The sequence below is a fragment of the Callospermophilus lateralis genome, unplaced genomic scaffold (genome assembly GCF_048772815.1).
Source record: "Callospermophilus lateralis isolate mCalLat2 unplaced genomic scaffold, mCalLat2.hap1 Scaffold_109, whole genome shotgun sequence".
NCBI lineage: Eukaryota > Metazoa > Chordata > Mammalia > Rodentia > Sciuridae > Callospermophilus > Callospermophilus lateralis.
The window spans coordinates 3133812-3160101 of record NW_027511135.1 but is presented as its reverse complement, the minus strand read 5'-3'; the positions used below and the strand labels follow the sequence as shown (position 1 = coordinate 3160101).

Sequence of the window (26290 nt, the reverse complement as noted above, 5' to 3'; positions counted from 1 at the left end):
TTTAAAATAAGGTGGTCAGTGTGGATTTACTTGAGAAGGTAACATTTGGGCAAAAATTTACAGATATAAAGGAAATAAGGCATGCAAATGTTCCAGGCAGAAGAAAAATCTAATCCAGCAGCCATAAAGAGAGAGCATGCTCAACATTCTAGAGAACAACAAGAGGTTTAAGTGGATGAAGTGGAGTAAGAGAGAAGGTAAGAGCTCAAGTTAGAGAGGTAAAGGGGACAGATCTTACAGGATCTAGCAAGGACTTAGAAAGCTAAGGTAGTTATTGGGAGAATTGAAAGAATGATCTAATTACCTTTGATATGCCTACACTGACTATTCTGTTGAGAATTGACTGGGAAGAGGAAAGTTCATTGGTCAAACCATGCATACAAGTATTTAACACTAGGGTAAAAATCAAGACCAGAGATGCTGAGGTTAAATGATGATGAAAGTAATGCAGAAGGTGAGAAGTGATCCTTTGCTGGATATTTTCTGAAGATAAAGCCAACAAAATTTGCTAACACACTGGACATTGGATACAAGATAGGAAAGTCAAGGGTTACTCCAAAGTTTTTGAATTGAGCATCTAGAAGGATAGCATCTCCAACAACCAAGATGATAGAGACAGTGGGTGGAGGAGAAGTGGAGGAAATAAAAGGAGCTCAGTTTTGGACAGGTCAGCTAGATATGTCAAGTAGGCTGTTAAACAAATTTAATTTTAGAACAGGAGTCTATCCCAAATATAAACGTGATAATTTTTAGGCATATAACTAACATTTAAAACCATGAAATTCAAATTGCCAAAACTAGAAATGATTTTTCATAAATATCTGAACTGATAAAGATTAAGTAAGATCTAAAGAAAGTTACTGATATATACAAATCAATTGTAACAGGGCAGGTATTCTTTTCTTTTTTTTTTTTAGTTACAGATAGACACAATATCGTTATTTATTTATATGTGGTGCTGAGGATCCAATCCAGTGCCTCACACATGCAAGGCAAATCTCTACCACTGATCCACAACCCTAGCCCAAGAGGTGGAATTCTTTAGCTCTTAATTTTTGAGAATGCTTCACTGCCAGCTAGTATAATTAAACAACTGTCCTTTGAAAGCTAAATAAAGGGAGTTTACCTACCAGAAAAGATTTCTTAAATACTGTGCACAGAATATGGAATTATTTTCTCCCTTTTTCTCAAAAAGCATTATGTGGAGACATTAAATATCTAGCACAATGTAAGCATTCCATAAATATTATTTAATAAGTAAATAAATTTGCCATTAAATAATGCAAGCTTACTGTGACATTATTTTGAGTATCTAAACCCTATTTGTCAATGAGGTTATATTTAATTAAACATTTTTACTTACCTGATATTTAAGCCAATGAAATTTGTCCATGTGAAAATATAATCTCCACCAAAGACCATTCCAATGTAAGTTATTAATATATTCTAAAAAGAAAAGAAGTGATATATTGTTACATAGGTTTAACCAAGTTTTTTAAATCTACATATAAACTCATGCATGCTGTGACCTTAAATACCCTTAAAATACAAAAACAAACAAACAGTAACAACATAAACCCATTAACCCTAAAGTGAGTGTAGTATGAACAAGGACACCAGTAAGAAGTCAATGACATTAGCCTGTTCCCAAATTATTTCTCCAGAAGTAAATGCTTGTAAATCATTAACAAGATTATCAAACTTTCCCTGCCTTGTGGGATGGCTGACAGATGGCTTTTTACTCTGATTGGGATAACTACTGATTATGAGAGAAAGAATAAAGGATGAAAGAATTTTAACATGCAAACATCTTTCCTCTTCTTTTAAAAAGGAAAAAGGGGATGATGGGAACTTTGCCAACATGAAGACTATTATTAGAGAAATTTTCCTTGCTATCTTCAATAACACATGGGAAGTCATTTTGAAGTATTATATCTAAAATCACTTCTGACACTCCTAGGTATAAACATCCAGCTCTCTTTAATTATCTTCAGATTAAAAAAGCATAAAACAACTTTCTAAAGTTTAAACTATCATTCAATTCCTTTCAAATATTCCTTCTTTTTTATTTATAAGTTACTGCTTCCCTCTCTTTTGAAACTACCATAAACTGTCAATGTAGCAACATTCCTGGATCAGGCCTAAAGGCCAGGACTTGGTTATAGCTTAGTGGTAGACTGCTTGCCTAGCTAAGGCCATTGGTGCAATCTTCAGTAGTGAAAAAAACAAAAAGTAAAAACAAAACTTCAAAATAACTCTCATAAGAGTGCTCTTTCAGAGAGCATTCAAAATTACACCAGCTTCTTCTAGGTCTAAGGACAGTGACAGCAAGTTACCTTACATCAGGGTTTTTTTTTTCTTCTTGTATTTGTAGATAGACATCAGGACTTTATTTTATTTGTTTATTTTTATGTATGCTAAGAATCAAACCCAGTACATCAGACCAAGCGCTATGCCACTGATCTACAGCCCTAGCCCTAGAGCAGATTTTCTTACTGAAGGATAAAATATATGTATTTTGTAATAGTAAACAAAGCCAATAGGTACGCTGGAAAAGTAAATAACAGGACCTCTCTTTGAATACAAAGATACAGGGAGAAAGTGAATTAATTTGCATAAACTGTGCAGGAAACTTCAGAAAGGAGGGGGGCCTACCGAGAGCACAACTTGCTTCTCAAAATCAGAAAAATTGTAGGTATATATTAGGGTATCTTAAGCAACATTTGCTATCAGGAGGACACCAACCTCCCCCAGACAGAATGTTACAGGAAGCACAGAAGAGTATACTGTGAGCTCAAAACTAAGACTGTAATTCTCCAACTTTAGTGTATCTGAGAATTACCTGGAAACCTTGTTAAAAATGAAGATTTCCAGGTTATACTCTACAGATTGTGATTTAGTTTATCTGGAGTAGTCCTGGGGATTCCTTTTTTAACCAGAAATACTAATTGATTTTCCTATCACACCTCACCAAAGAGAAATGAGGAATCTGACAGAGGGTTTGTGAAGTTGGGATCCTTAAGAACAGAAAGAAGCTTAAAGCCTCCTAAAAGAACAGCTGAGCAGAAAAGCTAGTAAAAGAAAAGCAGAAAAGTTAATGAAAGAAGTACCACTGTAGCTTTGGTAGATTCTAACTCCCATCTATTAGCTCTCCTTCAACAGTGAGACCATGCAGCAGTGAGGAGCAAAAGCAATTAATCCGGCAATACAGTTTTTCCCTCAAAGGTCTGAAATAAATCTGCTCCCTTGGGACTGAGTAAATCCTTGGTTACTTAATTATATCAACAGAATATATCAAAATTATATCAAAAGTATAACAAAAGAAAAGTATGGACGCACATTAGGTATCACTGTGTGTGTATCCCAGGTTCACAACAATAAAGTACACACTGATAAATTCCAAGCAAGTCATTTAATTATTTAAACCAAACATAGGCTTTCCTACCCCATCCTTCTCCTTAGCTAAAACATGGTACCAAATGCCCTATCTCCTATGTTCTAACTGCTCTTATTCTAAAGATACAAGCCGTCCACTTTGCTCTTGAAGCATCAACTATGCAAAACCAAAACACAGCAGAGAGCTACTTTGAGGGGCTAAAACTATCTCAGTCAGCCAAGTCCCTTGTCTTTAGCTTTCTGGGAGAATTCACACAGTTGACTTGTTATAGCTTAATTTAGAATTCTATTCATGTCAAACACTCTAATTTCATGATTTGAAGCTACAGACTTTGGGAAATTATAACCCAATCTGATTTCTAACAGGAGATTGGGCAGGCCTCATTCCACTGGGGGTGCAGAACACCAGGGATGGGCCCCACTCCACTGGGGGCATGTTTTACTTAGTAGTCAGTAAAAATGTTACCTCTACTGATGACTATTGAAGCATCAGAAAGGAAGCCACCAAAGTAACCATCCACTTCTTCCCAAATGATCATGGACCTACCTCTCTGTCTTGTCTTTTTTAGAAAGTAAACCCACTTGGCTAATTCAAATATGCCATGACCTCCTTGATCTTAAAGAGCTAGAATGACAAAATCAGATGAAAGAGGTCTCAGGCTTCATTGAACTTTAGCTCAATACTCAAATCAACTTGGCTCTCTTGGCTGAAGACAAATGAGTCTCCCTCAAATAAAACAGTTCAGGAGGAAGCAACATTACTGAAAATGTCAGACACAATTTTTAAAAGTGGGTCATATAAGGTCTGGCTCAGTCATAAGAAAAGCACCCTTGATTAGCTTGTGGCCAGCACCTCTTCACATAGAATACCAGAACTCAGTGAAACAGAGCAGTTCTTGCTTCCATTAATGGGATGGGCCTATCACTACTAAGCTATTCATCTGCCCTGTCACAAATAGGCCTAAATTTTCTTTCTTCCTCTACTCTAAGATAATACATTTTCCTTTTCCTGCACTCCTCAGAGCTAAGTTGCCTGCAAGCAGAGCAGGCCCTTCCTGAATTCTTAATGACTTTCAGAAATGCAACTCAACCCATCAAAACTAATAAGATAGAACAGAAAATGAGGATTATGGGACGTAAAAACATAAAAAGATTATTATTTTAGAGGATCAATAGTCAAAAAAGCACATACCAAAAAGATATTAGTATTTTTTTTCCAACTTACCTTAATACAGCCAACTATTGTAGTTGTAAGAGCAGAATTATACTGAGTGCAGAGCACTGTGGCATATATCAAGATGAACCTAGGGTGAAGAAGGAAAAGGTACATCATAATGAAGACCCAGTGCTTAACTTTAAAATAATCTCTAGCCAAGAGAAACAGCCAGTATTGGCCATGCTAGCTCATTCTAGTCATCGAGCAACTGTGAGCTTTCTTCACCTCACTGTTGTTACATTGAAGCTTCAGATTTTTTAAGACTTCTAAAGAGAAACACACATCCATTTCCTGTCCTGGTGTTTTTCTGATCCCCTCAACAAAACCATGAAACCATTACTTATAATGATGAGTATTCTTTAGCAATCATGCTTCCTACTATCTCACCTAAGCTAGACAGAAAGCTCAGATCTCACAACCCTAGCTCACTTGTATACCTCTCATGAGGACAATGTGACCTCTGGACAGGATGAAGGCAAGAGGGATTCTTAAGGATGGAAGAAAATCAAACTGGAACTACTTTAAGAGGGGATACAGGCTCCCTCAATAACTAAGTAGCAGCACTTGGAAATCCTAGGTTTCCACTGAGGTTTTTGAGCTGACTTAATCCTAGGGAAGCATGTCATTATATTCTAAAGCATCTGCTCACTATGCCAGGTCCAGTCACAGATGAGCTGACTGGCTAAGGGAAGGACACATTTTAGAAACATGAAAGTGAGGAGAGAAGCATGTTTGCAGATACTCTTTGCCTTTTACATCTTCTCTTCTAGACAGAAGACAACATGGTAGAGATAAGTCAATTAGCCCCAAAGTCAAATGCAGCCTTGCCATCTACTGCTTGTGTAAACTTTGATAATTAATTTTTGAATCTGCTTTCTCATAGGTTAGAGAACAACAACATGTGTCAAACTGTCAATGTATAGATAAAATAATGCATACTGAAATAAAATGATGCTTATTATAGATAAGGCCAATGGATAAATATCAGCTCTTTTCTTCCTCTAACATGACTTTGGGATCAATTCAGCAGCCTTAAGAGCACACTCCCAGGTGGTACTATGAAACCACTTGAGTCTGGAATTGATTATCCTAAGCTGACACACTCAGGAGCCCAAACATATACTGGGAAATGAGGCAAATGAACTCCTGAACAAATTTCTCTAATCTATGTCTCTAGGAAAACTATCGGCTAACAAGGTGATAAACACTCACCCCATCACACAGGAGAGGGTGAACTGTAGAAGAAAGAGGGTGTCAGCCCAGCCTTCAAACTCCATTGCCTATAATACGCAAGGAAGCATTAGATTTTAGAGCAGGCCCTCAGAAGGAGCTCATTCATTCATTAATGAAAATCCTTTTATGTGTGTACCTCCAACATGCACACACATGCACGCGCGTGCGCACACACACACACACACACACACACAGAGGCATGCATTTCCCTGCATCACTCCCAGGATAGAGTGATGTTCAAGTTTCAAATATATCAAACTGAACCAACAAAAATTTTCAAAAGACACCCTACTTTCTAAAATGTAATGTGGGGAGATTTTGTACTTCTCCCTACTAGTGCAAAGAAATATCTATTTCCTTAAGGCACGCATCCACATCTGGCTAAACTCAGCTATTCTCCCAGATGGCTGTTAGTGTACTAGTGTTAAAGGTTTTCTCCAACATTAAAACACATTTCTAGCCAGGTGCAGTGGCACACACCTGTAATCCCAGCAGCTAGGGAGGCAAAGGCAGGAGGATTGTGAAGTCAAAGCCAGCCTCAGCAATTTAGTCAAGCACTAAGCAACTCAGTGAGACCTTGTCTCTAATAAAATACAAAACTGGGTTATGGATGTGGCTCAGTGGTCAAGTACCCCTGAATTCAATCCCAGGTACCTCCTCCCCCCCTCAAAAAATTTCCTCCTTGGCAATATGTGAGAATTCAAGTATAGAAGTAATTATACAAATACAACTAAGATCTACTCCAGGAGAATTATTGTTCATATATATATGACATGATATAATATCATATATATTATATATCACTTATATATATCATCTCACACACACACACACCCCCCACACACATATATACACACACCACAATTTGTTTAGTCAAGAGTCAATGGACTTTTATTTGGGTTGTTTCTACAATTATGTTATTATAAATAAAGGTGCAATTAACCTTGGAGTAAAAGTCTATTGACACATTATTATTTGCCTTTGGTAAATATCTAGGACATTAGATTGCTAGTTCTTTTGGTAAATTTATCCTTAATTTTATAAGATAAACCTTTTTCTTATAAACTGTATACTTTTTTCCAAAGTAGCTACATAATTATATATTCTACCCAGCACTGTATGAGAGCTCTCACCACTGTACATGTTCATCAATATTTAGAATTCCCAGAGACTATTCTGGTGAGTGGCATGTGGCATTTCAGAATTCTAACTTGTTTTCCTAATGACTAACAAGGGTTGGGTATCTTTTAATGTGCTTATCTGACATCAGTATTTCTTTTTTTATAGTCTACCCAAATCTTCTGCCAAATTTTAATTAAAAGTCTTCTGATGACTGAGTTTTAAGTTTTTTTTATACATTCTTGATGAATATCTTTAATCATGTACATGTGGTACACACACACATGCATGGATGACTTCAGAGTAAAAAATAATCAGAATTATATAGCAAAAACCTTACATAAATCTCTCTATACTCTATATACAGGAGTTCCTTCCCTCCTTAATCTCCTATGCTAATGGGGCAGGATTCTGACATGTATTAACTTAGGCCTTGGGGCACTATGCTAAAGAGGATTTAATTAGGTCTGCTCATAATGAAATAGAAAACTACAGCAATAAATAATACTGCCTAATATTTGTGGAGTGCTTCTGAATAGATCATGTCATTTGAGTCCCATGATAACCCTCTAAGATGAAAAAGCCAAGTCATATTATCCCCAGAAAACATCAAATGACTAACTAACTTTAGGTCACATAACTAATATATTAGACTCAAATCTACACATTGCAAGTCCATGGCTCTTTACAATGAACATTAAATTTTATTCAGGAAAAATGCCCCAAATATATACTGCATAGGCCCCCTTTGGGGATACAGTAACTATTCTGAAGAATATTAAAATAAATCTTATGGCCATTATTCTATTTACACAATTCAAAAACAGAAAAATAATTCTCAGAGGATTTATTTTCGCCATTTCCCTAAGTATTTGGCCTATGTCTGAAGAAAGCCAGTCTATGGCACAAGTAGCCTGCTGCATTCCTCTACTTCACCACAAGAATAGATCTTTGACAGCAACAAAATCAGCAGCAGCCATTTGAAAGTACAGCTGAAGGACAAATATGACCCATTCAGTCACCTCAAGAGCCCACCCTCCCTGCTATCTGCCATAAGAACAGTATTAAGAAAGCAATAAAAGCTACCACTTATTACAAGCTTCCTATGTACCAGACTCAGAAATATTCAGTAACTTTTCCAAAATTATTCAGCTAGTAAGAGCTTGTTCAGTTCCACAGCCTACAGTCCTTCTATCTATACTTCTGGGAAACAACACAAGTTTTTCTACTCGATGGCTGCTCTTATCAGATCAGTGAGTCAAAAGCAGGAGTTCTACTTGTAACTCTGCATTAACTTTCTGTGAGGTCATAATAAAGTCATATAACCTCTATGAGCCCTTGTCTATATTACAAAGGTAGAAAACAATCTGCTCCTTCTGCTTTTTGTTAGAAACAATTTGGAGAATAAAATAAGATATATAAATTATATAAATATATACTGAATTTATAAACAGAAGAGATTATTTACTTAAGCTTCCACCACTACCATTATTAACTCATGATGGTAGATTTGCAGGGAAGAAAAATTTTGTTTTTAAGGTTCTGGGTATTGAACCCAGGGCCATACACATGCTAGGCAAGTGCTCTACCATTAAGCGACACCCACAGCCCCAACAGGCAAACCTTTTTATTTTCCCTATGACAGGAGATACAGAAGGCACAACGATCATGTACTTTTTTTAATCAGGAAAAATAAAATGTTTAAACAAAACAAAACTTCTGCCTCTAGAGAAAACTCTGATAAAGAGTCACTGTGACGAGAATGACCTGACTGGTCATTCTGTGCGTAACACAGAACTAAATAGGACTCTGCCACAAGCTCCATGATCTGCAATCTTGGCTAAGTGGTGGCTGTGGTTACAGACTGAACATACAAAGATGCTTTCTTAGGCTTCCTTCTGTTTTGAATGAAGTCTCCACCTCTACAGGTGCTGGTGGTATCCTGTAATTCCACGGATCAAAATCTCCAGGAGTGAAAAGAGTGTCATACAATCAAAGGGCAAAGGTTATATGGACCTACCATGTTCTGTGTAAGATTTTTAGTCAAATAAAAATATTTGAAAAAGAAAAGTTTAACTATAAAATTTATTCTTTAGTTGCTTAGATAAAGGAAATTAAAAGATTTAGGGAGTATCTGAGTAAGATTAAGCACTAAAATGACATACAATAATAAAACTAAAATCTAGTCCAGGAATACAATCAGATTTTGTCTTTTTTTTTCCTTTGGTACCAGGGATTGATCTGAGGGGCACTCAACCACTGAGCCACATCCCCAACCCTATTTTGTATTTTATTTAGAGACAGGGTCTTATTAATTTGCTTAGCACCTTGCTTTTGCTGAGGCTAGCTTTGAACTCACCATCCTCCTGTTTCAGTCTCCAGAGACACTGGGATTATAGGCATGAACCACTGTGTCCTCAAGATTTTTTCTTTTGTACCAGCTCTGATTGATTAATTCTGGCTGTCTGAAACACTGTAGTGGGAAACATTCTGAGGCTATGTCCAGGCTCAAAAAGGAAAGTACTGTGACTATTTGTCCTTGTCCATAAGAGCACAGGATAATATCTGCACTGATTCACCACTCCTGATCTAAAGAGAAACGTGGAATAATTTCATTGTGCATTTCAGTCTCAAGTGCAACCATTTCCACTTCCAGGGAAACTTGCTAAACAAAAAGTAAATAACTTATTTTATATGCAAACTAAAATCTGAAGTATAAATGAGACATTTTCTGTGTTTTGATTCTCCCTGCTTACCTTGAAAAATCTTAACAAACACTTTAGGCTTTCTATACTCTATATAGAACATCATGGTAAAAAGGTTGTAAATGATGTAAATCTATTTTGAAATTTCTTTCTCTTAAAAAAAAACTATTGAGAAAAAAATGTGGCCTTTTCTAAAAGTAAACTGCTAGGAAACTTGCTAAGGCAGAACAAAGATAATGTTAGTGGTGCAAATGATCTGCCATAGTTCTCTCCCTGCCTTGGGAAAGTCAGGTGAGTTCCTAGAATCAGTGGTGCTGGGTTACCCACCTTGACATTATTATAACCATTTTCTACCTCTCCTGCTCTGCCCCTTATGCTAGCTTAAATGAGAATATGAGCCCAGATATTTTCACTATCTCGCTGCTCACTACGCTCTGCCACCAATATAAAACCTATGTATGACGGCAAAACTACACTTACTAAACTTACTAACCAAGTTTCTTGCTCCTGTTGAAAAAGTCACATCCTCAAAAATGACTAATAACAAGAGTAGTCACCCTGGACAGGCTACCCCAGTAGCCTAAAACTTTTTCATAATTTAAACAGCAGTGCTTCATAAGAGACACTTCCAGACAGATGATTTGTGTGGCAACTTTTCTTGTCATTCCCCTAAGTCATGTAATATAACCAGTGATATAATGAAGACATTATACAATGTCCCAGTGCCTACAGTACTGGCCTTGTGAGATTCACAGCAAGAGGTCTGTTCTTCCATTCCTACGTGAGAATACCTAGCAGAATGTGCTGCCAGAAAGCAGAGCTCCAACTCCTGTGACTCTGAATCACTGGCTTTGTGCTGCAAACATTCCCTTTTGGAGGCAGCAACTAATGAATTTAAACACAATCTGTCCTGACACTTTGGAAAGTCATTAGTGAAGTGATGTCCACTCCACCTCTACCTATATTAATTAGATATCTTTTATTAACAGGAAGCTGGTTTTCATATAATATGTACGGACTTTTTAAAATATTTTAGAAGATATGTATTTTAAAAACATTAAGTGCTAAAATATTGGTTCTTTGGTTCAAGGTAAATGCAAGACTTGCAAACCTTGAATAAACTTTTAAAACACAAACATACACACACACATACACACATACAACCAGACTAGTTTCTGAGAATGCTTTCCCAAGGCTTTCCCTTGTACTATGTGCTCACTGGGATGCATTGTTCAATTGGAACTTGCCTTTTAGTCTTTAAGGTAATTTAGTTCTTTCATCCTTAACCTCTAATTCTTTCTTAAAGATTGTATCAATCCTGTCAAATACCTCTCTGGACCTTTCAGAGCCTCTTGTTGGATTCTTGCCCTAGCAGAGGAAAATTTTTCTTCCTTTGCCTACTTAGGTTAATAGTGAGACTTTGAGAAAAATAATTCAAATTTTGCTTTAGTTTGCATCCAGGTCAAGAATCTGCAAATCTAAAAATGCAAACAAATAAATTTGTTCTATCTTTCCCAGTTATTTTTGAAGTTAGGATTCATCACAGAATACTCATCATTTATTCAAAAAAATAATATTTTTCTTATTGTTCACTTTATAAAGTACAGTTTTTAAATACCTTCACATGATTCTACAATAAAAACAATTCAGAAAAATGAAGAGTTTGGAAGTGTCCCTTCATTCTTTTCTATATACCTATTCCCACACACAAATGCAAAAGTTGATGGTTACTTTATTAGTTTCATATATAATTTTTCCAGTTCCTTTATTGAAATAAGTGAATAAACTATGTGTGTCTTATTTTTTGTTTCATTTTACTCAAAGAAAGCCTACCCTTTGCACCATGCTTTTACATTTAACCACTCATCACGGAGATCTTTTCATTCAATACAATGAGAGCTTCCATGCAATAAGTGGCCTAAGCTCAGGAGAGCCAGGAGTCCCACGGATGAAAGCAGTTGATCAGCATTGATTATCTGGGAGCACTAGATTCAGGCCAGCTGGGAGGACAGCAGCCTAGTAGTGTCCACACCAATATGACTTTTACTGCTCATAAATTCTGTCTCTTCCCAGAAAAGGACCTACTTTGAGAACATTTTATCCCAACCTCCCCATTTTATACATGACAAAGTAGAGTGGGAGAGCAGAAGGACTTATCCAAAATCAGCTAGTGCATGGGGACAGACCTAGAGGATGCTGGTTTTTTGCACATAGGCCCAAATTTCTCTTCATTGTACCATTTATATCACTAGCTTTTAAGGACTTGTTATTACTTGGAGAGTAAATTTCAAATTCCAATATCTAGCACTGGTTCTAATTTAGAAGGAAACAGGGTGTGGTATAATGAGAAGAGTGACAGAACCAGTCTTACAATCAGGAAATCTGGGAAATCTAGACCTGGGTCCTCTCTGGCCCCTATTTCCTCACTTATGAAATAAAAGGTTTGAACCAGATGCTCTCCAAGGCCTCTCCGAGTCTTACACTTCTATCTTCTAACAACACTTGCATCTATGCCGGTGTTCATACTTAGTTCTGCCTGGAACACACCTTTCATTTCTCCTCCTCGACCTTTCTCAAGGTCCACCTTGGCTTTCCCTGATATGTACCCATTCAGAAAATGCTAAGAGTTCATTTCTCAGGATTCAGAACATTCTTTTTCCTCAACCTAGATCTAGATTACTTCCACTCCAAAAAGCCACACAAATTGGTTTCTCAATCCATTCAGTTCATGTCTGCTTAAATGAATCTTGTAAAGACACCTTTCTTAGCTAACTTACTAAAAACAGTACTTCCCTTCATTCTCCTCATGCTCTACTTCTCTTCATTGCTCTTAGTATATAATTTATGTGTAGTCTATCTCACCCCACTGGAATCCAAGCACGATTAAAGCAAAGACCTTGGTCTTCTTTTTTTTTTTTTTTTTTTTTTACTTTTCAATTCTTAGAAGAGCATCTGACACATAATAAGCACTTAATATGGTCTTTGAAAGAACAGTGATTGTTTGTAAATAATTAATGACAAGGACAAGTTGCTGACTACTCCTAATACTACTCTTTTAACCACCATTGAGTTATTTCTCACATTTGAGGGCTTGTCCTACAAGAAGTCCCTGCATGAAGTCCCAAATGGAGAATGTAAGTCAGGGACAGCAGATAGTTTGGGGAGATACATATACACAGGCAAAAAGCAAGGGTTCTGGAGTCAGACCGGTTCTAGTTTTGAACCTTGCCAACTGGGCTTGAGCATGTTTCTAGCATCTGAAAAACAGATATCAACCTACTACAGAGGTATGTAACAAAGATCAGTGGAAATTATTTATGTTGAAGTATCTTGTCAGGTAGAAGGCATCATACCAAATAGGTAAAGTATTCTAATGGCCAGAAACAGTCTTAAATTGTTTTTTGGCAACAGCCTCATTTAAAAATGTATGCATAAACACTCATGTTTGTCCAAATATACATATGCACATGTAGGAAGAAAAGCACACTGACAATCTGACAATGAAGCAGACTCTTAGAAGAACATCTGACACATAATAAGCACTTAATATGGTCTTTGAAAGAACAGAGAAAACTCTTACCTTACCATATATCCCATTCTTTAATGCAAACCCTTTTAGATAAGGCTTCAGACAAACAAACCACTATCTACTGTGAAAATCAATCCTCCAGTGAAAAAACTAAACCTCAGACCTCTTGTAGAACACTATGAGCCTCCTTGACACCCTGGGTTATGTAGGCTTCCACCTACGACATACAGACTGTTTTAAATAAAAAAATAATCACTCAACCACCTTTGTAAGTCTTCTCTCTAAAACAAGCCCCAAAACAGGCTAACTGCTTATTGCATTTGGTGGTTAAGAAAACAAGAACTGGGCTGGGATTGTGGCTCAGTGGTAGAGTACCTGCCAGCAGGTACTCATACATACATGGCCAGTTCATACATGGCCAGTTCCATGGTTCTGGGCCGGAGGTGAGGCAGAACTTCATGGCAGAAGAGTGCAGTGGAGGGAAACAGCTCAGGAGTGGTCAAGAGGAAAATGTCCTACACAAGGACAAAAGAAAAGCCCCCAAGGCAAGGCACACCCCCAGTGACCCACCCCCTCCAGTCACACCCTACCTGCCTACAGTTACAGAATCACTGCTATTTCAAAGAATACATATTAAGTGCTTATTATGTCACAGATGTTCTTCTAAGAATTGAAAAGGGAAAAAAAAAAGATGAGGCACTGGGTTCGATTCTCAGCACCACATAATAAATAAAAAAACAAATAAATAAATAAAGGCATTGTGTCCATCTACAATTAAAAAAAAAATAAAAATAAACAAAAAAGAAAACAAGAACTACCTCACTAAACAACAATTATTGATATGTAACTCACACCACTTTCTTCCTAACCTGAATACTCATAGTACTTACTAATAGGCATGCACTTTGATATTGTCTCATACCTAGGCTTTTGGGGGATACCTTATATCTAAACCATAAGGAGTATGTTGCTCTTAGAATGGCAAGTCTGCTCCCTAATAAGATGGTATGGTCTTTAAAGACGATACCATTTTATTGCAGCTTCTTTTTTCTTATTTTCTGAGTCTAACACAGTGAGATATACAATAGTCTTTAACTATATGAGAATGTTGAGATGGAGAAGATGTTAAGGAAAGAATGTTTAGAAAAAGAGCATGGGATTGTAAGAAAGCCAATATCCATTTGTACCACAATAAATGTTTTATTAGTAATAAGAATGAGAATAAACATTTATACAAAATCCAAAATAATGATGGAGTTTTACTATAAAACAATGAGTTTAATTTCTAAAATTAGTTTATGATTCTAACTGGAAAATATTTAAATGAACTGACATTCTTCAAAATCATTATTCTTCTAAAATAAACCTTTCTTGACTTTGCCTGACACTTTTATTGGAAAAACAAAAGACTATTATTCAAAATTCTACTCTTCTGCTTAGAGATAGAAGAATAGAATAAGAGGAAATCTAGATCTAACATAGGTGACAAAGCAAATTTTCACACTATGAATAAATATTCTTAACTACACTAAAGCATTTCAAAATGAATGTGAGTTACTGAATTTCAAAATGTGCGAATTATAACTTTTTACATAAATTGTCATCATTCTGGAATGAAGAAATGGCTCCTTTGGTCAATTTTTTCAAGTAGCTACAAGCAATAGGTCAAAGTTTTAATATAATGAAAATTCTGTCTTTGCTAGGTCCTTAAAATACCTAACCATATTAATTCTTCCAACTTTCTCATATACAAATTGGCCTAGAGAATTGTAATCTTGCCATTAGGGGATGGTCATTTTACATCACATTCTTACTCCAAAGAGTAAAGGGTGCTTCAGTCAGGGTCTTGCTAGGAGGAAGCAGACCACTGTGGAAAGACCCTAGTCTTTGCTATAAGGCTTGGGTTTAAATTTTGATCCTATTACCCCCCATCCCCCACCCGATACCCCCTACCCCTTAGTATGGCTTTGGGCAAGTTATTTACTTTCTCTGAACCTCTACTCTCACATTAGTAAACTAGAGATAATGTAAACTTTCTAAGCTATCATGTTATATATAGAAAGCAACTAGCAGATAATACAGATTCAAAAAATGCTAGTTTTTACTACCATTTTCTTCACAGTCACAGAAATTTACTCATCACAACTGGTCAGAGCAGTTAGCTCTGTTTCCTACTTGAGGGCCATTTCTAGATCTTCTAGTACGCAGGTCACATCATTAGAACTTTACACATCTATTCAAAATGATATATGCAAATTATTTAAAATACAGAGGTCTTATGTAACTATATTTCATAAATTATCAGTATACTTTGTTTCAAGAACAAGTTTTCAATAGTCTAACTGCTCTCAAAAACCTTTTATTTCAGCCTTCACTGATCTGTGGGCATCATCACTGTCTTAAGAATGAATAAGTAATAAGTATTTGATGAAGTACTAGCCAGGGGGATTATCAGAAAGAATCTGGGACAGAAATCCTTGGTAGGATTCTGAATTTCAATTTGATTTGCAAAATGTTATAAATTCTTACAATATGGAATTAACTTTTTCCCTAGGAATACAGGTTTATTTTAGAGAAAAATTCTTCTCTAGATTTACTTTAGTACTCTATTTTGGATTTACTTAACTAAACATTTGCAGAAAATTGGTTACCAACATTAGTTTCTATTTATATGGTCATAGCACCACACAGTAATAAGTATCTCCTAAGGAAAAAAAAACAACTTGGAATTTAAGCCAGGATGACAATTATCAGAGAAACAAAATTCTAGTGATGCCTAGAATCTTGCTTAGGGTTTTGAAGTTTTTACTATTTCAAGATTCTTGTGCTTCTCAAGGATAGTTTGCTTAGATTCCTATTTTGTAGTTTAATCAAAAATGTAAAAATTCCCTTCCTCTATTCTGGCATATATGAAAAGGACACTAGTTAGCATGTACTATTTTTATGTTGACAAGAGCTATTTTGAGGCACCTTAGTACTCTCCAGCACTTATGCCAAGAAGGAAGTTAGCATGACATTAGTAAACTAAAGAGTAAATTCTCAGTGTGTAGTTACTTAATAAGCACATTTCTTTTTAACAACCCCACAGTCTATCTTTTTTCGGTCAAAAACAATATAGTAATTTATCAACATAAGCCATTTAACCATAATTAGAAAGTCCTACCTTTTGTGCATCTCCTGTGAAATATGCAATGGCCATGGTGGGCAGAATCATGAACAGTGCGTTGTAATAGAGAAGACCATATTTCCCCAGCTCCTAGGATAATAATAATAATAATAATAATAATAATAATAATAATAATAATAATGATGTATGATTTCGTGTGACTTTCTTAAGTTAAAAAGACTTTAATTTCAACAGATGCATTCAAGTCTGAAATGCAGCACTAAGCTTTATGCTGTATGATTCATGTTCACAGGACCAGGATTATAAGTAGTCCTGAAATTATAGGCAATAAAATTTATGATTTATTTAAAGTATCTCCGTGTTGGCCATACTAGGATAAACCAAATAATTAATTGTTTATGGTCACAAGTATCACTGAAAAGTGTGCCTCATTTTGCATGGCAGCAAGCAAAAAGCCATAGAGAAACAAAGCAATCTTTAAGAATAGGTGCCCAGTCAGCCAGAGACATGTGCTCTCCAGGAATGGAGGATGTATATAGAAGCAAACAAATGATCCACATCATTCACATAACTGATAAATAACAAAAATAGAAATGCCAAAACTGTTTTCTTTTCACATTTTAACTGTTTTGAGTACTTTTTAAAATATTTTTTAGATGTCGATGGACACAATGCTTTTATTTATTTATTTATTTTTATGCAGTGCTGAGGATCAAACCCAGTGTCTCACACGTACTAGCCAAGTGCTCTACCACTGAGCCACAACCTCAGCCCTGTTTGAGTCTCTTTCTTCCCAACTCCTGAATTTTTTTTAAGTTACTGGGGATTGAATCCAGAGGTGCTTTACCATTGAGCTACACCCTCATAGTTTATTATTATTATTTTAATTTTAAGACCAGGTCTCACTAAGTTGCTGAGGCTAGCCTTAAACCTGTGATTCTCCTCCTCAGACTCCTGAGCTGCTGGGATTACAGGCATGTACTACCATGCCTAACTCTCCCAAACTTCTTAAACACAGTACACCAACTGAATTTTACTTAGGGCATCATCATAAACACACATTACTATAGCATGTTCTCATACAGTGCTGCCCTTAATGCTGTTTAATATCCCCTATGCTAGTTTTTTCATCAGCATTTGTGTCTGTTTCAGAGTTTTTCTGTTTCTCTTGTTGCAGATTATCTTTTACACTACTGGCAAGCCTTTGCCTCTAAACAGAACACCACTTCTAGTTTGCTGATTGTAATCCATGAAATGAGAAGCAGATCAATGAGCTTAAATGTTCTAATGTAAATAAGTTCTAAGTCATTTCTAAGTGAAGAACTAAATGTCTCTCCTAGGAGTAAAATACTCTGAACTTTTTTTCCCCCTAGGTTCTAAGATGTATTCTAGACTGCACTGTTCAAAAATAGTAGCCACTAGCCACATGTAGCTATTTAAAGTTAATTATAATTACATAAAGCTTCCAATTCAGTTCCTCAATTATATCTGTCACTTTTTAAATGCTCAATATCCACATATGTCTCGTGGCTATTAGTAACAAACAGCAGAGAGAGATAAAGAAGACTTCCAACATCAAAAGAAATTCTATTGGACAGCATTGCTTCAGACAATTGAAGCTGCTGGATAAATGTTTTAATTAGTATTTATTCTCCAAAGCAGTAAATGGATTAAAAGGAAACACACACACACACACACACACACACACACACACACACACACACACACACCAGAGTAAGACCAAACTTCTATCTGCTCACTTTACTTAATAAAGGCAAAAATGTTTACTAGCATCTTCCTTTGAAATGCAATCATCATACAGTCATCAGGCAAATAAATGAAGGATGAGACATAAAAGGCATACTTAGAGAAAATGTATAGGGAAAAAATCTATACTGTCCCTAGTTCTTCAAGGATATTTTTTTAAAAAATTCTCCGAGAAAATGAATAGGGTAATCACACAATCTGTAATACTCTGGAGGAGAAGGCAAAGCAATGGCCAAAAGGATTCCAACTCAATACTATTATAATTATTGAACAGGATATTTATATTTATTTATCATCTGAATTTCAAAAAAAAGACCTAAAGTAATTTCAGAAATATTGTAAGTATAATATAGCAGAGTAAGAACTAAGCAGAATGGGGGATTGTGGCTCAGCAGTAGAACACTCGCCTAGCATGTGCAAGGCCCTGGGTTCAATCCTCAGCACCACATAAAAATAAATAAATAAAATAACGATATTGTATCCAACTACAACTAAAAAATAAATATTAAAAAAAAAGAACTAAGCAGAAAAGTTCATCTGACTGAAGATAAAACACGGGTAGAAAATAAGATAAAACCATCATCAGTTATAAGACTAAATTATGAGATAAAAACATACCAGCTGCTCAGGAAAAACTATGGTGACATCTAAGATAAATATCTCATTTGGGTACTCACCTAGGGTACATTATGAAATCAAGAACAACTCCTTCAAAAACAACCCTATGATGCAGCAAGCTGAGTTCTATATACCTGTTTTTTACTGTAATACAACCTCACAATGTATCAAAAGAATTGTGGGTCAAATACTCAGCTTTCTGATGGTCTGGCTTGATCTGAAAATAAATTTAATGTCTGCATACTCAAAGTATATAGCAAACAAACAAAAAATATTCTGAAATGCCTTCATGTCCACGCCACCAATAGAAGGCAAAGAGCTGGATGTACAAAGGTCACGTATGAGATCCAAGCCAGGAAACTCGGCAGTACCCTTGAGGGAGTGAAACTAATGCTTCCTCAAGATTCCTACCATTTGTCAGGCAAGTACACAAAGGTCATCCTGTTCTGCAAGCGCCTTCCAACACTCACTTCCCTTCAAGATTGCCCAAAGGCTTCAGGATATTTCTCTTGTTCCAGATCCCTCACTAAGTATCTTCAGAACAGAGCCATGAGCATTTATGACATTTTTCTCTATGAACTTTGTAACCTTCCTACCCCACTATAAGTCAATATTCCCATAATCCCTTCCCAAAAGCCATCAATAAAACCTAATTGCTAATTAAAGAACTTTCTTATGTGAACACCAGAATATAGGCATTTACCCTCAGAGAACCCCCATGTCTCTCCCATCTCTTCTAAGTACTTTTCTTTATTCCATACTTTTTACCCTGATGAATTGCTATTACCATTCCCAACATCAGTAAATATCTAATAAAGAAGTTTTAGATAGCTACCTACTTTTGAATCTAATTTTTGTTTTATGTATGCACCATTTGCTGCTGTCAGTATATCGTTTATCAGAATAAAAACATATCCTTCCAGATCAAATGCCAAGTCAGAGCTGCAAAACATAAGCAAAAGTTTAAGAATAAGTTAGATTTAAAGAACATGCATTTAATTTTTAATAGGTCTGAACTACAATATTTGCAAGAACATTTCTTGTCCAGCTAAATGAACATTAGGTTATTATATCAGCTACTAGTGTTTCTTGAGTCCTGGTCACAGTTGGCAATTCCATACTCAATAGGGATTATTTTAGAAACAAAAACACTAATGCTTAAACACATCATAAGGAATAATAATCAATCATGCCAGTTAATAGTAAACTGTTCTGAATTCAAAGTCAGACCAAATCAGGCAGAAGGCATCAATTTCACAAATAAGGAAATCAAAAGTTCTTAACATATCATTTTTCAAAAAGTTCACAAAAAAGATGGGACTAACTTCCACAGGCAGTTGGGCATAATTTCTGAAGTATGGATCACAGTAAGCTGTGAGAGGGCACATAGTAGGAACTCAAATACTTACTCAATGAGGTAAAACTAGTGAGACTGGGGAAATTGAAAATCTCTGCTACTTAATAGGGTAGTAAGCACAAGATAAGAAATCAGTAAATTTAATGGAATAAATGCATACTTTAACACCTCAGCCAAAATGGTGTCCTCACATTCTATGACTTTGCAGAGACACTACAATGCTTGTAACTGAACCTCTAAATGGAACCAAAACCTGAGGAGCTGCATACTGCTGCAGTTTCAGACAGGATTAGCCTAATGCACACCCCCTAATCCAAGCATATGGCAACACTCTAACTTCAGGTTCTCTTCTTCTCCATCTTTTTCACAAGTCAAAGGTTCTAATTAAGCAGGGCTAGTTAGAAACCCTCCTCAAAGCTTTCTGCAGGCCAAAGTGAGTCCTGAATAAACCTGTTGTACAATTTTGGATCTCACTGGCTTCAAGGAAATGCTTCAAAATGTTCAGAGATTAACAGGACACCTTTTAAAAGAAAGGCAGATACCTGGTGTAGAATTTTTCTCCAAGGAGACAAATACAACATTTGGCTATAAAACCAAATTGTGGTAACAAATTTTGCCACCCTCTCTTTTTTAGAATGAAATTTCACTTGGAGATCTAAGATAAAATAGAGTTTAAATTATACTTCCCCCCAGTTACACCACAAGGATATGATGAAAGTAAATGAGCCATCCATTGGAATACCCAGATGTAAATGTATGTCAGGTAGAATCTGTGACATCAGTAAATCCATCTATGCATGACCAGGGCTGAGTAAAATGTATCAGGCTTCTAGTGATCATTTTCATTTTCTGTCTTTGGGTATACATTTTCCCCATGTAATTTTTTTTCTTTATTTATTTTTAAACTGCATCAAAATAATCATGTATATTTTGGGTGTATAGTGTGATAATTCTATACATACACAATGTATAATGATCAAATCAGAACAATTAGCATAGTCATCTCCTTTTATCATTGCTTTGTATTTTCCTCATACACTTTAAAACTAGAACTTTTTTAAAAAGGGGAAATGTTCCAGTAATCTAATAAGACTAAGTAATGACATCTGTAATGTATCTTAAGTGAGGCCAAATAAAGCAATGATATTATTCATTATTCCATAAGTCAAGGTATTCATTGTCATTTGCCTCACCTCACAAAAGAGCAGACACCATTTTCTTTAAAAATTTGCAAAGTAAAAGAATGCCACATGGTTTATGAAATTGCATAGGCTCTGAATTCAGGCACACATTCAAATTCCAGCATTTATTAGCAGTGCAACCTTGAGAAAGTATAGAACTTTAAATTTCCTTTAACTATAAAGTAGGAAAATTATACCCATACCATTCAGCACTATGAAGAATACATAAATAATGTGCTCAATGCTGAAAATATTTTGTGGCACACAGTATGTGCTCAGTAAGTACAGGAGAGTAAAAAATCCTAAATTACATGAATTTAAGAATCCCAAAAATTTTAATTTTGCCAGCCTTGACCTTAACACAGCCAAAGATTTAACTTCTGAAGAAGACACGACTTTTACTTAGGCTACAAAAAAATTATTCTGATTGGTAACTGATCATTTATTATCAAAATGTATTGACAATTTTTCATGTGCTATCTATAGGCCCTCATCTTACCTGGCAGCTACAAAGGCTCCAATAATCATTGCAAATACAGTCATCTGAATACCCCAAGAAAAAGTCTTCCTACAAAATAAGATAATTAAAAAATACATATATGTGACTTTATTATTTGTACAGACACATTTCATAACAGGCAAAAAAACATAAACAATTGTATTTTAAATATTTCCAAGGAACTGGATATTTAAAAGAATCTCATTGATGAAGCAAAAACTCAATTTGCTATGTAAATAATTGCAGTCATTTTTCTTATTCTTACCATTTGTTATTGAGTTGGCATTTTTGTAAGTCAGGATTTTTTTAAATAGGAAACACACATTTTCAGTGAAGATATAAATGCTATTTAAAACCTAGAACTGTGATTCTGACCCAGCTTCACTCAGTGGCAGCAGCAGACACAGAAACTGTAGAAAATTAAAACTCAAGTTCAGATAGGTTTCCAACTCGTTTAACCTTCCCAACTACTGCTCTCACAAACTATCAATTTGATGGCAAGGAAAGAATTTGAACTTCTCAAAAGCTGAAGTAGAACCAAGACAAATAATTTTAATATCTCACATATGCTGGGCACCTATTCAAGGTGCTTTAAGTTGTTTAAAGAAAAGATGTATTAGAAATTTTGCTCACCTGAGTAAAACTCCTTCAGCAAACATTGTAAACAGGATGGAGAACCTTCTTAAAACTGTAAACATTAGTAAGCTGCAAAAACAAAGATAATTAGGTAAAATAAAGTTCAATTTATTTTTTAAACCAAGATTTTTCAAATTGGTAATTTAAAATAATGCTAATCATTTCCTTTCCTATGGAAATTCCATGCTGATTAACTTCTTATTAAATTAAATCCTTACTTGTCTCTAGAAATAAATGATTTAAAAAGCTAAAAAAGTTGCTTTTAAAAAACTACTAAAAGTGAGAAACATTAACTATACAATGGTAAAAATCATACATCATAAATAATACATATATTTTTAAATTTTACTTTGCTAAGTATGCAAACATCCTGACATACAGATGTTAGTCTTTAATGTAAAAGGGCCTATATCACCTTTCTTCACTAGACCACCCCAAAACACCTAGGAAAATCTTACTCCATAAAGCATTCCTTGCTTGTCCTTTTGTGAAAGTCCTCCATTAAATTCCTAGAGCATTTTGCTTGCACTAATAAACATATAGTTATTTCTGAATATGTCTTATCTCACTATAAAGTGCCTTATATTTAACTGGCAAACAAAGGTAGGGGATGAATGGATGGATGGATGGATGGCAGGCAATGGATGAAAAAAAAGCAAACTATAAGCAGCATTTCACAGCAGACCTTCATTTCTTTCCAAGTGGGTAATGAGATGGAAAAGAATGCCCCACCCATGATAATAAATCTGTCTCACTTGGAACTCTCCCCAGAGATACCCCTGGCCATCCTGTCAGGTTACTTGCTTTAAAAAAAGGAAATGAAAAATGATATGCCACTGATTCTCAAGACATCTCACTATTCATGATTATCCAAAATGCCAGAGCTTCAGCTCATGTAGAAGTAGTGGAGCCATGGGTTTTTGTCAAACTATTTTCCTATGGGTGTCTTTGGAACATCACAAACCACAAAGGGGAGAAGCCAGGAACTGGAAGGTTAGAGGATAACAGTCAATGTAGTCAGAGAGAGCTACTGCTTCTTTCTAAAAGTAAAGATGCTGCCTCTATAATTACATGGCAGTGGGTAAGATATTAATCATATTTGTTATCAGGGTTCCATCTCATTTTAACTATTTCATGTAAGAAGAAAAACTGAAAGTTCTCATTTCCATCCTTTTTTGCTGTGTGGAATCTGCCTAAAATATAGTACTAATTAACTATATTAATGAATAGAAATCCCAGAAGCCTTTTATCTCTCACTACTGCATATCTGGGAAAATAATGAAAATCCCCTATCATAGCATTTTATAACATTTTAAATACCTCTAACATCAAAATGAAACAGGATAAAGCAACTATTCTTTCTCTTCAAAAGAAATGGGCTTACACTAAAGCCTTTAGTGCAATCTTCATTATTTAGTAACAAAAACTTTCTAGTCCTTCCGTTTTTTTCTAGAATCAGTAACAATGTATTAAATATTTGACATTTACGTACAACTTTAAGAACACATTATATTAACCTCACTAGTAAAATAAAATTATCCATACTTCAGTTTCTTTGTGCTGAACAGTCCCGTGATTTGGTTCCCAAAATATAGTAGAGGTAGTGGAAACGTCTAGAAAATTTAAAAAGGGATAACAAAACTCAATAATAAAGATAGCTAAAACAAGGTCCTTTCAAACAGAAACAGTTTTGCTTTTACGATCAAATTATTTCCACTTGAAATTTAAGATTAGTTCTCATAAACAATTCTGAGTCCAAGGAAACACCCAAACAATATTAACTATTCTCTGAGACACAACACTAAACTAGCAGAAAGCGAGGGAGGAAGACAGGGAAGAAAAGAAATATGAAAATGATCGACCAATGTAGGATAGAAACACTATTTGCTTTAAAATATGATAATGTATTAGCACATGGCTCTAATATCAGCAGAAAAAGGCAGGCATTTTATCTTGATGTGGAGTCAAGCAGAGGCAGACAGAAGAACATAAAAATAAACCCAAGAATAATGAATGCAGGATACACTGGCTAGATTAGACGGATATAGAAACTGCAGAACTGTTGCTCTCCCAACAAGTGAGCATTAATTAAAACAAAAAAGATTCCTGGGGTTTTTTTCTTCCTTAATTTTACAGAGACTGTGAACCTCTCTAACACACATTAATGCATTTATTCTTTAACTTCATAACATGTGCTCTATCTAGATGTGGATTTTGTTAGAGGTACAATTTTTAAATATGCAAGGCTCTGATAAAAAAATACAGTGACTCCTTCACATAAAACAAAGTACTACTTTTTTTTTTAAATCTTTTACCTTTCGAGGTACATTTCTGTCAAATTCAGGAAACTTGACTACTCTGAATGCCTTTCCCACCCAGAGAACTGCCACTGTGGCCACCATCTGTAAACAGAGAACACCAATGCACTGTTCTACATATAAAGACACACAGAGAAGTTCTGACAACATAAAACCATGTAATGCTGAAGATTCCAACTAACCTGGCCAAGTCCAACACATAGCGATGAGGGAAATCTATAAAAAGGGCAAAGAAAGAAAGAAAAGAAAAAAGTCAGAAAACCCAAACATAGCTCTGTGAATTCAACTTTTGCACCGACAATCTTAAAATGTCTTTTGATAAATCCACACCAACGTCTGTCCTTTATTCAAATTAAAATCTTGTGGGGAAAAAAACATCCTGCCGGTTATGAGGCCAAATCACTGATTTTATAGCCTCGGGCGGCCACTTGTCTCATCTTGTCGGATTCTACAATTTCGGCAGGCTGCCTGCAACGGATTTTTCAAGCAAGTTAAGAAACAGATCTTTTCAACGGTTTCACACCTTAAAAAAAAAAGCTTCTGCTCCAAGTCCCCGTGACAGCAGCAGAATAATCGTAAATGGGCGTGAAGATGCGCACGTCCCCAGAGGCTGTCAGCGGCGTGGGGACAGGCTGCAGAGGAAGGAGCGCATCCCACGCTCGCTTCCCCGCAGGCATGCACAGGGGCCCTAAAGTCACCAAGCAACTTTGCTCCAGGCAACGAAAGGCAGGATGTTCAGGGAGGGCGCTGCACCCAGGGCAGGGCAGACACTGCCGAAGGCGGCCCGGAGCGCGAGGTTGTCTGGAGCGCTGCGTGCGGAGCGGGACCCTCACCCGGGCAGGCGCGGCCCCGCCGCCACCCTCCCCGGATCCCGTCCAACTTTACTCTGCTTCAACTTTGGCAACCAAAGTCCAGGGAGCCTGCGCGGCGCCGCCACCTGCTCCTCCTCGCGGTCTTGGCCCGCGCCGCCGCGGCCCTACCTGTAGTTGGTGAGCACGCTCTTGTTCACCACCACGATCAGGAAGGAGCTCACGCCGTAGAAGCCGGTGGCCAGCAGCTTCAGGAACACTGTCAGCGTTTCCGCCGACGCCATCCCCAGCTCCTCCTCATCTCTGTGTGTGGAGGATTTCGCGGGGGCTTCTCCTTTAACCCGAGCATGCTGACGTCTATGGACTTCCGCCATGGCTGCGGCGGCGGCGCGGGCCTGGCAGCTGAGCCCAGCGGCGTGGGGGTTTGCGGCCACGGCTTGTGGGGAACTCGTGGGGTCGGGGCCTGCTGATCGAGCCCATAGCACGCTCGCCGGTTCCGCTGCCTGCACAGCCGCCGCGCATCTCTGCCCAGGGGCAGGGAAACCTGGGTTCACACCCTCGGGGACTTTGCTCCCACATTGTGCAATGCAGGGCTAGAGGGGAGTGGACGCCAGGCTTGGCCAGGGCAGGGGCTACGGAGGACCTGGACAAGGGGCAGCGACGACGCAGAGGCAGAAGCCACTCGGGGGCACTGGAGTACCAGGCGGCCCTGGGTGAACGCTACACAGTGGGCATGCGCCTGCGCAGGAACACGTGCCACGGGTCTCTGCGGGCTGTGTA

At 36.8% G+C, this 26290-nt stretch overlaps 1 protein-coding gene across 2 annotated transcripts in view; it reads right to left on the bottom strand.

Moving 5' to 3' along the window:
* The window catches only part of LOC143386356 (nucleotide sugar transporter SLC35D2-like), a 43010-nt gene extending 17126 nt beyond the window's left edge, over positions 1-25884 (bottom strand). Inside the window, exons 1-11 of one of the 2 annotated variants that reach the window (XM_076841513.1) lie at positions 25682-25884; positions 24884-24917; positions 24699-24785; positions 23929-23996; positions 22381-22452; positions 21748-21816; positions 19550-19652; positions 16362-16454; positions 5825-5892; positions 4622-4700; positions 1364-1446 (exon numbers count right to left, since the gene is read on the bottom strand). In XM_076841513.1, the coding sequence (XP_076697628.1) occupies positions 1364-1446; positions 4622-4700; positions 5825-5892; positions 16362-16454; positions 19550-19652; positions 21748-21816; positions 22381-22452; positions 23929-23996; positions 24699-24785; positions 24884-24917; positions 25682-25884 (959 nt within the window). The remainder of the gene's footprint in view (positions 1-1363; positions 1447-4621; positions 4701-5824; positions 5893-16361; positions 16455-19549; positions 19653-21747; positions 21817-22380; positions 22453-23928; positions 23997-24698; positions 24786-24883; positions 24918-25681) is intronic. The other variant, XM_076841514.1, reaches the window with a different exon arrangement.
* Between the last annotated feature and the right edge of the window lie 406 nt (positions 25885-26290).